Below are 13,654 nucleotides of genomic sequence, written 5' to 3'. Positions count from 1 at the left end.
AATGCGCCAAAGAGCAAACATTGACTTGAAGGCCTAACGCATCCCACTGATTGCACCTGCTGGCAGTGACGTCCAGTAAATGGATCCTTGCCTGTCCAACCCTACTGGACTTAGTACTACAAGTACTAATACTAGCAGTATTGCCACACCCAATGTCCAATCAACAATGCATGTGGCTGTCTCGTACCTGCCTTGATTGGAATCAAGGACCGCGACCCCTACTTCTTACAGCTGGTGGCCTGTTCAATTCCTGAAGAGGTTTTTCATGTCACAAGGGCCAGTCTACTCCAATCCCTAGGTGGCTAATACTTGGGACTCTTGACGCATACCGAGTCTGCTTGTTTCAATTGACTATAACATACTTCATGAAAATCAACTCGCCTGATATGGCAACAGACAATCAGGGTTGCGGAGCAAACAGACGCCGCCAGGTATTCTCATTTTCAGGCACTCTTCGCCCCTCAATAGCAAGAAGAGCCAGGTACACTAGCTGATTCCTTTGTGCGCAATGCGAATCTGATGGCATGCTAGGATTGTAAGACCTCCTGCTCCTCCACCATCGTGCGAGGAAAGTGTCCATTATCCGGTCTTCAACCCTCTTGATCCTCGACATAACCCCGCCGTTGTTACACCTTCATGGAATAGGGGCGGCTATTATACCTCTCGAAATACCAACCTCGAAAGCCCTGTAAGCTGGGTACAGACTTTGTCCAAAAGGTCGCTTCGGAGAGCACGCTCAGGACTTATAGCTCTGAGAATGGGAATGCAGAGGCGGGCTTCTATCTTCGGTACAAATCGCACCGCTAATATACCTCGGGCTTGGCCTTCATCTGATGCCACAGAGGGTTCCTCGGACCAGCAGGATGACGCCTCCTTCCCATCAACAATTTCTGAAGCCAGCACAGAGGAAGACTCTGATTTTGGAACTCATCTACATCGAACAGAGTGCAACGACGCTTCTTCACTGAGTTTTAATGTGGATACATGCTTGGACAACTGGCCATTCTCTGTCACGATTACTGATCTCAACCCCTTCCAGGAACTGACTGAAGGATATTGGCCGCCTGGCCTCTTTCTAACCGAGGCGGCACATAGTATCTTTCCGAGGGACTCGAATGAGGGAAATAATGGCTTGGGATTGCAGATTGCGAGGGAATTGACTACTGGGGACTATATCCAATTGGACGACTTTTTCATGAACGAGTCGGATTCTGAATCAGGGGACTCACTTCCCAGGCTCAGCAGTTCAACCAAGAGCCTCCCTGAACCTGGCTGTTCTCAAATAACAGGTGCCGAGGCCGAGCCCTCGCATTTAACCATCTTGACACCATTGTCCAACAACCTACTAGCACCAGTCTCCCTTCGAGGCCCAAGTATCAATGGGAACACCTCTCAGACCATGTCCCCTTTACCTTCCCTCAGCTTGCCTAGAACCCCATCATCAGATGGACAGCCACCTGGCCGATTCTATGCATCCAGGACTCCTCAGGTGTCTAACGCTGCGTTGGTAGTGGAGTCCCGTGGACTGATCGACCGAGTTAGCGCCTACGGCGATAGTAGTATGAGTAGGATGGAAAGCGAGGTTGAAGATCAAGTCCTAGGACCAGCCATTCACCATGAGTCTTCCCCAGACCTACAAGCAGAGCCTAGCCGGTCAGATTGTCAATCGACCAAAGAAGAAGCCCAGACACAAGATATCTCCGAATCCGGGACAAATGACAACCTATCAAACGACCCTGTTTGCGCGGCGCCAACTTCAAGCTTGGGTCGAGCAGATGCGACATCTGAAATGCACAACGATGACGATCATCATTCTCCGTCGCGTCCATCAGGCGACACAGGTGGGTTGGGGTGTAGCGACTTCACAGGGGAACAAACACCATGGTCAGCCCGCCCCAGCGAAGAGGTTACGGTAACAGACCTCACGTCTGTGTCGAATAATCTATGGACACCTATCGAAAATGGCGATCTTGCATCATTGCTATCCTTCACAGATGAATACTTTTTCGTTGATGGCAAAACCAGTGGTCACCCGGATGGGGGAGATAATCCTACAAAGGCAGAACTGAGCATCATCGGCGACGGAAGCTTGTATAATGAACTAGGACACGATCGTAGCCCGTCAGCGGGAACGCTGGATGTTCCAGAGATAATTGGTCCCGGGAGACCTGTCCATATTCAACCCCCTCGGCCATATCGAGTAGAGCGAGATGCCAGTGAGGACTCCGTCGATGAATATCTTCTTACGTATCCAATGTATCAACGACGCTATTTCCCTTGATGCTTGACGGCCTCAACCGTTCATCTACCGTTCTGACTGCGTACAATCGTTCAGTGGTAATTTGTGTACGAAAGCATATGCTGTACGGCCATTGGAATATGTATAAACTGCATTGTTAAGGGGATTCATATACTTATTTTCCAGCCCAGCGTTTTATAGTTTGGCTTTGGGGCGTCTCTCAAAGTTACCACTCCTTTACGACCCAGTCTTGTTGGTATAGCCACCATTTCCGATTAGAGATTTGGATATTGTGGGATCGGAGGATTCCACAAGCCAACGAAGGACTTCATATTATATGAATACTCAAACTCCCGTGAGTTCGTTATGTGCGCAGGTCGGGTAGTAATCATCCCAAGCGTAGAGTAAAACCTGCCCCAGTTTCCCCACTGTCACTACTTGACTGGCCGCCAAATACACTGGCAAAGTCCAGTCTGGGAACCTCCTGGCCTCGCTTTGGCGCTTCGGGCGTCTGCCGTCGCCTCCGTTTCTCCATTCCTGCCTTCGACGGGAACGTAGGAAACATCTCCTTTGGCTTTGGACGAGGGTCTTCACGGAAATACGGATGCGAAAGACATTCCTGTGTCGTCGGTCGCGAGCTTGGATTCAAGGCCAGGAGCGAAGAAAGCAGCTGGATACCGGCATTTGTCAAAAAGGGAAACTTTGAACGTGGCAGAAGCGGTGGGTTTCCAGATGGAGCTGAAGTCTGTGGAAGACGGAGAGACTTCGCATTGGGAAGAGAACGGAAGCCAGGCCATGTCTGTGGTGTCGGGGGGCCAGTCAAAGCAAAGATCTAATTTCCATCAGTACGAGTTTAACGAAATCTACCGCCACGGAGATGTAGGGAAATGAAGTATAACCCGTACCTTAGACACCTGATCAACCTCATTCTTTCCCTGCAGCAGGGGCTCCTTCGTGAGCAATTCCCCGAAGATGCACCCGATACTCCACATATCAATTTCAGTGCCGTACTTCTCCGCTCCCAGCAACAGCTCCGGGGATCGATACCAGAGCGTCACGACCAGCTGCGTCAACTTCGGTGGCGGATCGCCGTAGTACCGGGCCATACCGAAATCGGCAATCTTGATTTCGCCCCGGTTGTTCATTAAAAGGTTTGAGGTCTTCAGATCACGGTGCATGATCCATTGGGAGTGGAGGAAGTCGAGACCCGAGAGGACCTGGGAGAGGAGAGTTTTGATTTCCGATGGGAGGAATGGCTCACGCATGTCGTCGAGGAGCGTCTTCAGGTCGTGTTCGAGAAAGTCCATGACTAGGAAAACACTGTTTTATGCGGTGATCGGGGGCAGGAGGGTTTATCCTCGCACCCCCGGGCTTTGGGGTTAATTTTCTGTATCTGAACTTTCCAGGTCCTGAGGGGATAGGGAGTGCCAAGGGGTGAATTGGTCTTGATACAGAGGGGAGGGAAACGCACTCATCCATTTTAGTTCCGATGACGACTTCACGGAGAAAGACGATATTTGGATGACGAGCTTCCAGGAGGGTTTGAATCTCCCGTAAGCCCGTTACGGGGAACCCATCCGGGGAGTTGTCCATCTTGAGCTTTTTGAGGGCGACTATTTCACCCGTTGTGATATCCTTGGCTCTACTCACCCATCCGTACGAGCCCTCCTCTATGTGATTCAATCGCTCAAAGTTGTCCACATGCCGACTGGGACCCCATTCCTGGGTGGGGAACTGTAGTATATTCGATAGGTTTTCTTGTGGTTTGGATGGTTCAACCTGGACGTCGGTCGTGGTGTCGGGATCATTGGAGAGTCGGCGACGTTTCTTGGGAGGTGCTTCTGTGTCATTGTTTGCGGCTTCACGTTGTCGGGCAGCTTCTTCGGCTTGTTGCTGCTCGAGCTGACGTTGTTTCTCGGCTTTGGCGCGTCGTTTCTCTTCCTTTTCGCGTTTGCGTTGCGCAATGATCGCTTCGGCTTCTGGGTCTTCATCCGCCCAGCGGGATTTGGAGGACATCTTTCTGCAGTTGGAGGGGGTGATTAAGATTATTAATTCGATATTGGAGTGTGATGGAAGCTCCGGAGTCGGGAAGCTTCCATGTGGAGGTTGGTTTCGGACTTGCGTGCCTGAGGTTCTCGGAAACGGTAATTTAATTGGAGGGATGACGCTATCAGCATTTGGATGCCGATTTCAAATCCCCCGCTTTGTTCCGCGGGGCTTCTACTATTTTTTTTTCTTTCTACACGGTTATTTATTGTTCTCTGTGACCCAACGACTGTTACGATTTTTATATACCTGATTCCACCTTGCTATATTCTTTGCGCGGCGAGCGATTCACGTCCCAAACGTACACCATGATTGAACCCTTCCAGGTCAGTTTGTTCCGCTCTGTACCGTGGGTAGCAAGTATATTATAAATCGGGGCTAAATGTTCAATCAGACCACCTTCGCGGTCCCAATGACCTGCCAGGGCTGTGTGAAAGATATCTCCAGTACCCTAAACAAGCTCGACGGTATATATTTGCCTCGTCTCATAGATTGTCTGTTGGTCCGGGCTAATTGGTTGGCGACGTTTCCCAGGAATCAACAAAGTCGATGCCAGTCTGAAAGACCAGCTCGTATTTATCGAAGGCACGGCGCCACCCAGTTCCATCGTTTCCGCGATTCAGGCTACGGGTCGTGATGCGATTCTACGGGGTAGTGGGACCTCCAACAGTACGTCTCTCCCTGCTCATCCTTGTTTCATTTACCGCCGGGCATGTGCCTGGTCCTTGGGGCTGTGCTAAGATTCACTCACCAGGTTCCGCCGTTTGCATTCTGGAGACGCATGCGAATTCGGTCCCGAATAAGATCCGTGGATTGGCGCGTATGGTGCAGGTCTCGTCCAACATGACGCTTGTAGATCTGACCATTAACGGGCTGGCGCCGGGCAAATACTGGGCCACAGTGCGCGAGGCCGGAGATATTTCACAGGGAGCCGCGTCTACCGGAGGCATCTGGGAGGCATTGAAGGCTACGGTGTTGGGATCGGAGGCGTCCAAGGAGCCACGCGGAGTGTTTGGGACGGTGGATGTGGACGAGAAGGGACGAGGCAATGTCTTCTTGGACCGACCATTGGCGGTTTGGGAAATGATTGGACGGAGTATGGTGGTGTCGAAGAGCAAAGAGGGTCCATTCCGAAAGGAAGACCCGGATACATTGGTTGGGGTGATTGCTCGAAGTGCGGGCGTGTGGGATAATGATAAGATGGTGTGTTCCTGCTCCGGGAAGAATGTGTGGCAGGAGCGTCAGGAACAGGTATCTCAGGGGATGGTTTAAGTTTTATTCTTTTCTTTTTTTTTTCTCCTTCTATTTTTTGAGCATCTATTTGATGCCCCCTTTGGCCCCATTCACACATTGACTCTGTGACTGGAGAGGCGGGAGCTGCCTTGACTTTTCTTATATTTTTTTAAAGTTGTGATACCTACTTGTCGTGAGATGATGTCAGTCATGTGTCGTATGTGAATGAATCTGCATGAGGCTAGACGTGATGCTGTTGGGACCTAAATTGTTAGACGAGCGGGCAGGATTGTGATTCCATTAAATCCATCGATCAGTGCGCTGGAAGTGGAACTATAGATAGACGGTGAAGGAGGAGAAAAGACACCTAGGGTATCAACTCACCACCTGATCATAGTAAGTAGTAAGTAGCGGAAAATCGTGGGTCCAAAAAGGAAAGGGCTAAGGTAAATTCCACGACGGAAACCCCGCTATTGGATGTAAGGATATAAAATTGCAACGGTCGCGAAGCATCATTGGATCCTGCCACGCGTGATTTTCTAAATAAATTTCCTGCGTTAAATCAATACTCAGCAAGGAATTCTAGGGGAAATTGTGCTAGTTGACGGAAATTGATTGATAGAAAGTGAGGGATTGAGTCGAAGCGCCGTGGCGGGGCGACAAAGTATATTCTTGCCAATCTCATATCAGGTTTCCCCGGAGTATTTCTCATTCGTTTGCGGGACGGCAGTCGCCAAGGGAATTCATTGAGTAACGATCTTATGATCTGGTCGGGCACTAGCACTTCACAAATCTCCCAAGGGATTCTTGTACGTACTGCACCTCGGGAGGGTGTTATTAACTAATGAGAACATTCCCTGTCCCTGTTTTGTTCGTTCTCCGCCATGGCTTGTCGGGACGGCCTGTTAATATATTCAATACTACAGTACGGCTGCTAGTAGTACTATATAGTAAATAGTATGCCAGATCAAGGAATAATAGAAATGAATTAGTCTGAACAAAGTGTGAATATTGTGGTGGCCGCCAATGAGGGAGGTGGATTGAGGGATCTTCCCTGCAATGTGATGAAGTTTCCCCTGCAGGGGACCAATCAGCGACCCGGATCCCAGCTAGGGATCCCAGACGCTGCAGCTGCAGCCATTCAGGTCAACGCTTGCTTAACGCCCCTCGCCAGGAACTTCAACTGGCTGGTCAAATCGAACGGGGGGGTTATTTTTATATTCTCGACTCCCTTGGCAGTCCTTCGTCCTTCCCCTCCTTCCTGCCCTTTGGCGCTTCGAATCGGATCTATTGGTACTCCTAACTATCTAAGTATAGTATCGACCACTTTCAATGCTTTTCCTTGCTGCATACTCTGCACGCTAGTCTTCATATGTGCTCTCTGCCACGGATTTTCCCTGTCCTTGCCCTTTTTTCCCTTTCCCAGCTGGGTGAATCTGCTCTTCTTGACTTCATACATCTTATAGTGGCCACTGTATAGACTCAAGGTTCTCAACTACACATATTACTATCGATAGAAGCCGTGAAGAATATTCACCGGGGTAGGCGAATTGATCTAGCCACCGCATTATCTATCTATCATCCTTGCGTCTGCTTGTCATAGTCACTAGTTGGCCATTCAACGACCCTGGTCACCCGTGATCTAAATATATATCCGATCTATCTCCCCACCAAACCAGACTAACTCGCTGCGTTATCGTACGCTTGGACTATCACTGGTTCCAACGCGGGACAATACTCTCTGGCTCACCGACTGAGAAAGCTCCTAGCACGCTTTTATCCTTTCGTGGCACAAACCGGGTCTCTCGGCCTGCTGGTCCCATCATTATCCCTGCCTCTGCGTGGTTGACTTGCAGTGGTTGGTTTCTTGGCCATTAGTATATATCCGCTGCTACCTGAGCGCATCGCGAGAGTTGTCCGGTCTACTAGTCAGCAACCCGTGGGCTGTGCCTCTGTCTGTGACCCTGTCTACCATCACACCGACCCGGTTGTCAGGTGAGGGAACGACCAGGCCTCAGGAGATTTAGAGAGGTATCAGTAAGCCCTCGGATAGCTGGAGTGATGTCTCTCAAACAGGTATGCACCGCAGTGCTCGGAAAGCGGGCTACAGATGCTCACCAAGACGACCAGGAAATTGAGACGTGGGTGCAAGCCCTCGAACACTATGACCGTCAAGAATACGACGACGCCCTCCGGGTCTTTGACCTGATTGCCGACACGTCTAAGATCTTCTTCAACTGTGGTGTAATCTATGCGACCTTAGGGGAACATGAGAAGGCGGTATGTGCTAAAGTCTGACGCATACTACGCGGTACTGACAACTGTAGGTCGAGTGCTACCAGCGGGCCGTCAGTCTGGACCAATACCTCGCCATTGCATACTTCCAAGAAGGTGTCTCCAACTTTCTTCTGGGCGACTTCGAAGAGGCATTGGCCAACTTCAATGATACCTTACTCTACCTCCGAGGCAATACATCCATTGACTACGAGCAACTGGGTCTGAAGTTCCGTCTATACTCATGTGAAGTTCTGTTTAATCGTGGTCTGTGTTACATATACCTGCAGCAACTAGGGCCTGGGATCCAGGACTTAGAGTATGCGGCAAAGGAGAAGGTCACGCCGGACCATGGTGTTATCGACGATGCCATCCGAGAACGAGCAGAGGTATGTCACAGCCCAAGATTGTTCTCCTATCAGTATTGACTAAATAGGGTTACACGGTGTTTTCAATCCCCGTAGGGGTACTGTATCGACCAAATGAGGCCAAGGTCAAAAACCTCAAGACGAAGGATTACCTCGGCAAGGCACGGTTGATCGCTGCATCGGATCGTAGTGATGTTCCTTTCCAGCCAGGTGACATTATCAGAACCCAGTCCGGACTGGACAATCGAGCCCCCCCAGAAAGTCTCTACGCAGCCAGCAAACTAGTACAACGAAACATCACGAGAAGTCGTCAGCACTCAGAGCCACCCCTGAACCGCAATTTATTCCCCCCAACACCACCACCAGATGCCGACAAAAGCAGCGTCGGAAGCCCCCCTAGTAGTTCGGGGATGAACGGTCGACCGGGCTCCATCCGCGCGGCTCGTCCGCCGCGCCTCGATCTAGACCGCCCGGGCGCCCACCCTCCCGGATGCAGAGTTGATACGACACCAGAGAAGCCACGGGTCGGGACTACGCGCACAGCATCAGAGCCGCGCGGGCCACCCCAGCTGCATCACCGTGCGTCTCAAGGTGAATTCACAGTCTACCGAGAAATGGGGCATCGACGAGGATCAAGTGACACAGGCTTCTCGGCCCCACCGAAGAAGATGTACGGAGAGGATATGTACAACGGGTATCCTCGTCCGACTGTGGCTGTCAATGGAGGTCGGAGGGGCATGCCCCGTCAGCGGGAGCGGTACATTGATGAAGAAGAAGAATATGCCAGCGAAGCAGAGGAAGGCGGAGCAGACGGTGACTTCGAAATTGTCGAATCAAAACGTCGAACACGATCACCAAACCGAGGGTCAAGACGAGCCAACTCGCGCCGGCCGGAGGTACGCAGGTTCCGGGTCAAGGTACATGCCGTGGAAGACACTAGGTACATTATTATCGGACCGACAACCGGCTTTAGCGAGTTCGAAATGAAGATCCGGGATAAGTTTGGCTTCCGCTCTCTGTTGAAGATTCGGATGCAGGATGAAGGGGATATGATCACAATGGTGGACCAAGAAGATTTGGATCTTCTGTTTAGTTCTGCCCGTGAAAGTGCAATAAGGGAAGGGAGTGAAATGGGGAAGATGGAGGTATGTCTTTATCCTTATAAGTCCCCGTACCTTAACTGACCATAGCAGATATGGGTTGAAGAACGATCTATGATTTGATGACCTGGTGTTGGCGTTGGCTGGTCGCATTGGACTGCATGGCATGTTATACCCTTCGATGACGCATGTATATACACGATTATGATAATGCATTCTTGTACAAACCCTTGTGACTGGTAACTACCTTTATCTAATAAGGGCAACAATAAGTAAGGAGTACACACAGAGAAGATGACAAGTATATAGCCTGACCGCAAGTGAGCCAATAAGTTCATTAACTTCAGTTACTATAAGAAGTCTACAGCGTTAGAGGGAAAAAAAAAAAAAAAAGAACAAGACAACTGGAGGGAATCCACTAGTTTAAACCACATAAGCACTAGAATTCCACTAGGAAATACGCATATTGCTGTCCAGACATGTGATTCAATAGAAACTTAACGGACATTCTATCATATCAAATTCAAGCTAAGCTACCCAACGCCAACTTTGACTACCTCTCCATACTAAAGCAGAATGCGAACAAGACACCAAATACTAGTCTTAAACTTCGACACGCATTCCATAGAATGCATACCCGGTATTTGTTTATCGCGCTGTGTGAAGTCTCAGTTCTGCTACAAGGAGAGTTAGGGTCTCAAGTGTGGGGGCAGCTGGGAATCTATATCCGGGATCCAACTCGTGACAAGTCGATGTCTTGGCTGTGTCTCGCCGTCCCAGAATTCTGCACTAGCTTCTTTCTTCAGAATGGGACGTGACAGTCCTGATTCCAAAGGACTCACACGTCTCATTGCTTGTCAGACAATGTTTGACCTATGTTTCCATGTGCGGCTATTTATCGTCCAAAACGTCTCTCTCTGGCATACCACTAAACGCGAAAGCGATTCTTAGCTACGAAGAAGGGAGGAAAAGGGCGCATTCTCTTTAGCCATCTGACAGTGAAACAGTCCCTATATACAGCCGCACGCGTTGTCTTAGGACTCAACATAGAAGTCATGGCAACTTTCATAAGTTTGCTTGTTCCCGCTGGCATACCAATACCACTGTATCACGCAATCGCCGGCCTGGCTACACGTGGAACCGAGAGAGTCTGGAATGGTCACGTTGTAGTCAACTATCCCGATAGACGCAGGGCAGACAGGTTAGAAGAGATTTGGTCCGTGGGGGCAAATTAGTACATACTATCGTCACGGGGTGGGCCCGAGAGATGGTCTGGCCAGTTATCCCATGAGCGGAGCGGCTCGCCGATGATCTCGTTTGTGGCCGTGTTAACGACCGATACGTTCTTCCTTGCGTATAAGCTATTGAACTTTAGAAACTGGGGAAAAAAACGGGAGCTTACAGCATAACCGGGATGGTGACCGGCAATCAAGTTGATGTGGAAGTAGAGAACTTCGCCAGCCTTAAGAACTTGGACATTATCGGTATTATCTTCGAACTGATATCCTCTGCAAAGGAAGGCATTGCACTTGTAGTCGGCGTCGGTTTCCTGCACAGCGTTCTCTATAGGGCCGGCAATGTCTGATGCTTGCTTTGTCACCATTCCCTTTCTATAGAAGATCTGGAATATACTAACCACTCTCGAGGACGTCCACGACTGCTGAACCGCACGCGGCTTCGTGAGCTGGACCCGTCTATTGGATATATTTTTAGCATGTCTTATGAAATAAAGATGGTGGAATTACGTACTTTGCGAGGAGGGGGATCCTCCACAACGGCATGCCCCCAGACGCCTGATATAACAGCGAGCAGGGCAAGTTTAGTTACGGGGAAAATCATCGCCAGGTCAGCTCTAATTGGTTGAACCAGATCGATATAACTGTCTTATGCCTTTACGAGAGAAGTGGTGCTATAAACCTTCTGGCCTCCATACTTATACGGCTCGTAATTACGAGGGTGGTGTGGGAGACACCAAATTGTAACGCTAAGACTGGTGAAACAACATTTCGTGGATGAAATGTAACTATACATTTCTTCCATAAAGTAATGTTTACCCGCGAATCACATCACGCATGATATATACCACTTGTCCTCGCAGCTGATTGAGAATCCATTCACTCTTGGGGACTTGAAGTCGAAGAAGGCAGGTGATCAGGCATATTACTACAAATCCCATAGAATGAAGGCATGCTTCTAACCCGTGACACAACCAGTGACCAATTTAATCCCTGCTTCTATAAAGTGCTAATATTGATAATTTTGGCTTCGTTAAGTTACTTCAACTTTCGTTATTGCAATTTCTAGCAGTTGCTCATTGCAGGATTTGCATGAAACACTCCGGAGATGTGTTTTTGCTCCAACGGCGTCGTCCTCCTCATCCCGGAAGCACGGCCCGCGCCGGCGGAGATGTCAACCAAATAGACCACTGGACCCTACTATGATATGTTTGGTACATGTGCTGATCATCTGCTCTCGCTCAATGTTTTAATATATAGCTCTCAATTTGAATTGCTTTTCAAAGTTCTCAGGCTGCGCTCCGTGGTCAATTCGGAAATTGAAATTGAAATGCCGTGATCGTCATTGCTAGCTTCCTGCCATTGGAGGGGAAATAGGGTATGGATTGCTTGGCTTAAGGGAGCATTCGCACGGTTTGTGTATGGAGGCAGGCTCATGAAGGGAATTGGGTCTTTACGAAATATGAAGAAAAACGTCAAAATATTGTCCAAGTTTGGATATAAAAGGTATGTGGTGTTGCAGCCGATGAGAGCATTTTCTTCTAACAATTCACTGTTCCCAAGAGCTGGAGATAGCTTCATTTGACTTTGGTTCCTTGCTTAACTCTCGCCACTAGTGAGCTTTTATTATTTTCTATCGGCCAAGATGCGGTTTACTGCCCTCTTGACGCTGGCAACCATTGCCATTGCCTCTCCTACACACAACCTGAACAGCCGCAACGAGCTGTCACGTCGCCAGGCTACAGAGGGCTGCTCCATCGGGTACTGCACACAGAACGGCGGCACCACCGGTGGTGCTGCTGGTGAGACCGTCACCGTCACCGACCTCGCTAGCTTGACCGAGGCCGCCGAAAGCGAGACTCCATTGACGATTATCGTCTCTGGTGCCATCGAAGGCAGTGCCAAGATCCGTGTTGCTTCGGACAAAACCATCTACGGTGAATCTGGCAGTTGTGCGTATTCTCCTTGAAACTTCATTCCGCGTGAGTTTCTATTAACGATCCTTACAGCCATAACCGGCGTCGGATTCTACATCCGTCGGGTCAGCAATGTCATCATGCGTAACCTCAAGATCGGCCAGGTTCTTGCCGACAATGGCGACGCTATTGGCATTGACGGGTCTACCAACGTGTGGGTTGACCACTGCGATCTCTCGGGAGATCTGAGCGCTGGAAAGGACGACTTGGATGGTCTTCTGGACATCACTCACGCTTCTGAATGGGTTACTGTTTCCAACACCTACCTTCACGACCACGTAAGTCTTGGTTCATGCTAAGGGCTGGATAATCTATTAACGGTTCGTTCAGTGGAAAGCCTCCCTGGTTGGACACTCCGACAGCAACGAGGATGAGGACTCGGGTCATCTCCATATCACCTATGCCAACAATCACTGGTATAACCTCAACAGTCGTGCCCCGTCGGTCCGCTTTGGCACCGTCCACCTTATCAACAACTACTGGGACAGCCTTCTCGGCACGGGCGTCAACTGCCGCATGGATGCTCAGGTCCTGATTCAGAGCTCCGCATTCTCGAACTGCCCGGATGAAGCGATCTTCTTCGCTGACTCCGACTACACTGGCTACGCGGTCGTCGATGATGTCGACTTGGGTGGATCTACCAACTCCGTTCCCGAGGGCACACTGACTGCTTCGTCTCTGCCATACGACGCCATTGAAGCGCTTGGCTCCGCCCAGATCGCCGCCACCATCCCTGGAACCGCAGGCCAGAAGTTGTAACTTCGCACCCTGTCTGCCGCACTATGGGAAACCCTCACAGCCTGAGTAACCTGATCTTTTGTTTTCTCTTCGCGAAACGCTTAGCAGTGCTTCATTGTACGTCGCTGAAGCCATCTCAGTGCTTGTATTGAATCGAATCATATTATATTACATTCTGTGGGTTCGAGTAGAAAAGTAGTTTAAATAACAATTCGCCATGTGCTGTGACTTTGGTACCAGTACTGTGATACTATCCACTTGGATGGTTGATACTTTCAATGGTACTGTTTATCACAACACTAAGCTGTAGAAAGCATCATGAATGTTTCGAAGGGTGACATAGACGAACTCCATGTCCTCCCGAGTATGACCCCTATAGACTTCAGACTTAGCTGGCCGTACTGTACGCCTGAAAATCTCGGACCTTGGCCCTAGGATAGGATAA

The 13,654-nt window shown here is 49.7% G+C and overlaps 6 protein-coding genes across 6 annotated transcripts; 4 read left to right on the top strand and 2 right to left on the bottom strand.

Annotated features, from left to right (window-relative positions):
- The first annotated feature begins 98 nt into the window (after positions 1-98).
- BDV38DRAFT_145263 (uncharacterized protein) lies at positions 99-2,454 on the top strand. Its single transcript, XM_032051515.1, has 2 exons — positions 99-481; positions 532-2,454. The coding sequence occupies exons 1-2, from the start codon at positions 366-368 to the stop codon at positions 2,279-2,281; spliced, it is 1,866 nt and encodes a 621-aa protein (XP_031911003.1). The 5' UTR covers positions 99-365; the 3' UTR covers positions 2,282-2,454.
- A 173-nt stretch (positions 2,455-2,627) lies between these two features.
- Positions 2,628-4,255, bottom strand: BDV38DRAFT_273156 (CDC2/CDK family serine/threonine-protein kinase; the record flags this gene model as incomplete). The annotated part of the gene is made up of 3 exons (XM_032057630.1): positions 2,628-3,071; positions 3,145-3,559; positions 3,711-4,255. The coding sequence occupies 3 exons, from the start codon at positions 4,253-4,255 to the stop codon at positions 2,628-2,630; spliced, it is 1,404 nt and encodes a 467-aa protein (XP_031911002.1).
- Positions 4,256-4,407: 152 nt separating this feature from the next.
- On the top strand, positions 4,408-5,956 carry BDV38DRAFT_145223 (copper chaperone CCS1). The gene is made up of 4 exons (XM_032051514.1): positions 4,408-4,611; positions 4,680-4,752; positions 4,820-4,954; positions 5,040-5,956. The coding sequence occupies exons 1-4, from the start codon at positions 4,594-4,596 to the stop codon at positions 5,555-5,557; spliced, it is 744 nt and encodes a 247-aa protein (XP_031911001.1). The 5' UTR covers positions 4,408-4,593; the 3' UTR covers positions 5,558-5,956.
- Positions 5,957-7,282: 1,326 nt separating this feature from the next.
- BDV38DRAFT_145204 (putative PB1 domain protein) lies at positions 7,283-9,484 on the top strand. Its single transcript, XM_032051513.1, has 5 exons — positions 7,283-7,594; positions 7,649-7,798; positions 7,846-8,181; positions 8,229-9,305; positions 9,354-9,484. The coding sequence occupies exons 1-5, from the start codon at positions 7,580-7,582 to the stop codon at positions 9,381-9,383; spliced, it is 1,608 nt and encodes a 535-aa protein (XP_031911000.1). The 5' UTR covers positions 7,283-7,579; the 3' UTR covers positions 9,384-9,484.
- Positions 9,485-10,294: 810 nt separating this feature from the next.
- On the bottom strand, positions 10,295-11,099 carry BDV38DRAFT_285322 (uncharacterized protein; the record flags this gene model as incomplete). The annotated part of the gene is made up of 5 exons (XM_032060468.1): positions 10,295-10,434; positions 10,503-10,605; positions 10,663-10,841; positions 10,897-10,954; positions 11,010-11,099. The coding sequence occupies 5 exons, from the start codon at positions 11,097-11,099 to the stop codon at positions 10,295-10,297; spliced, it is 570 nt and encodes a 189-aa protein (XP_031910999.1).
- A 623-nt stretch (positions 11,100-11,722) lies between these two features.
- Positions 11,723-13,324, top strand: BDV38DRAFT_294938 (pectate lyase family protein). The gene is made up of 3 exons (XM_032062615.1): positions 11,723-12,447; positions 12,505-12,749; positions 12,802-13,324. Exons 1-3 carry the CDS (start codon positions 12,141-12,143, stop codon positions 13,228-13,230), a joined length of 981 nt encoding a protein of 326 aa, XP_031910998.1. The 5' UTR covers positions 11,723-12,140; the 3' UTR covers positions 13,231-13,324.
- The last annotated feature ends 330 nt before the right edge of the window (positions 13,325-13,654 follow it).

Source organism: Aspergillus pseudotamarii (assembly GCF_009193445.1).
Source record: "Aspergillus pseudotamarii strain CBS 117625 unplaced genomic scaffold BDV38scaffold_48, whole genome shotgun sequence".
Classification (NCBI taxonomy): Eukaryota; Fungi; Ascomycota; class Eurotiomycetes; order Eurotiales; family Aspergillaceae; genus Aspergillus; species Aspergillus pseudotamarii.
This window is presented reverse-complemented; position numbering and strand designations above follow the sequence as displayed.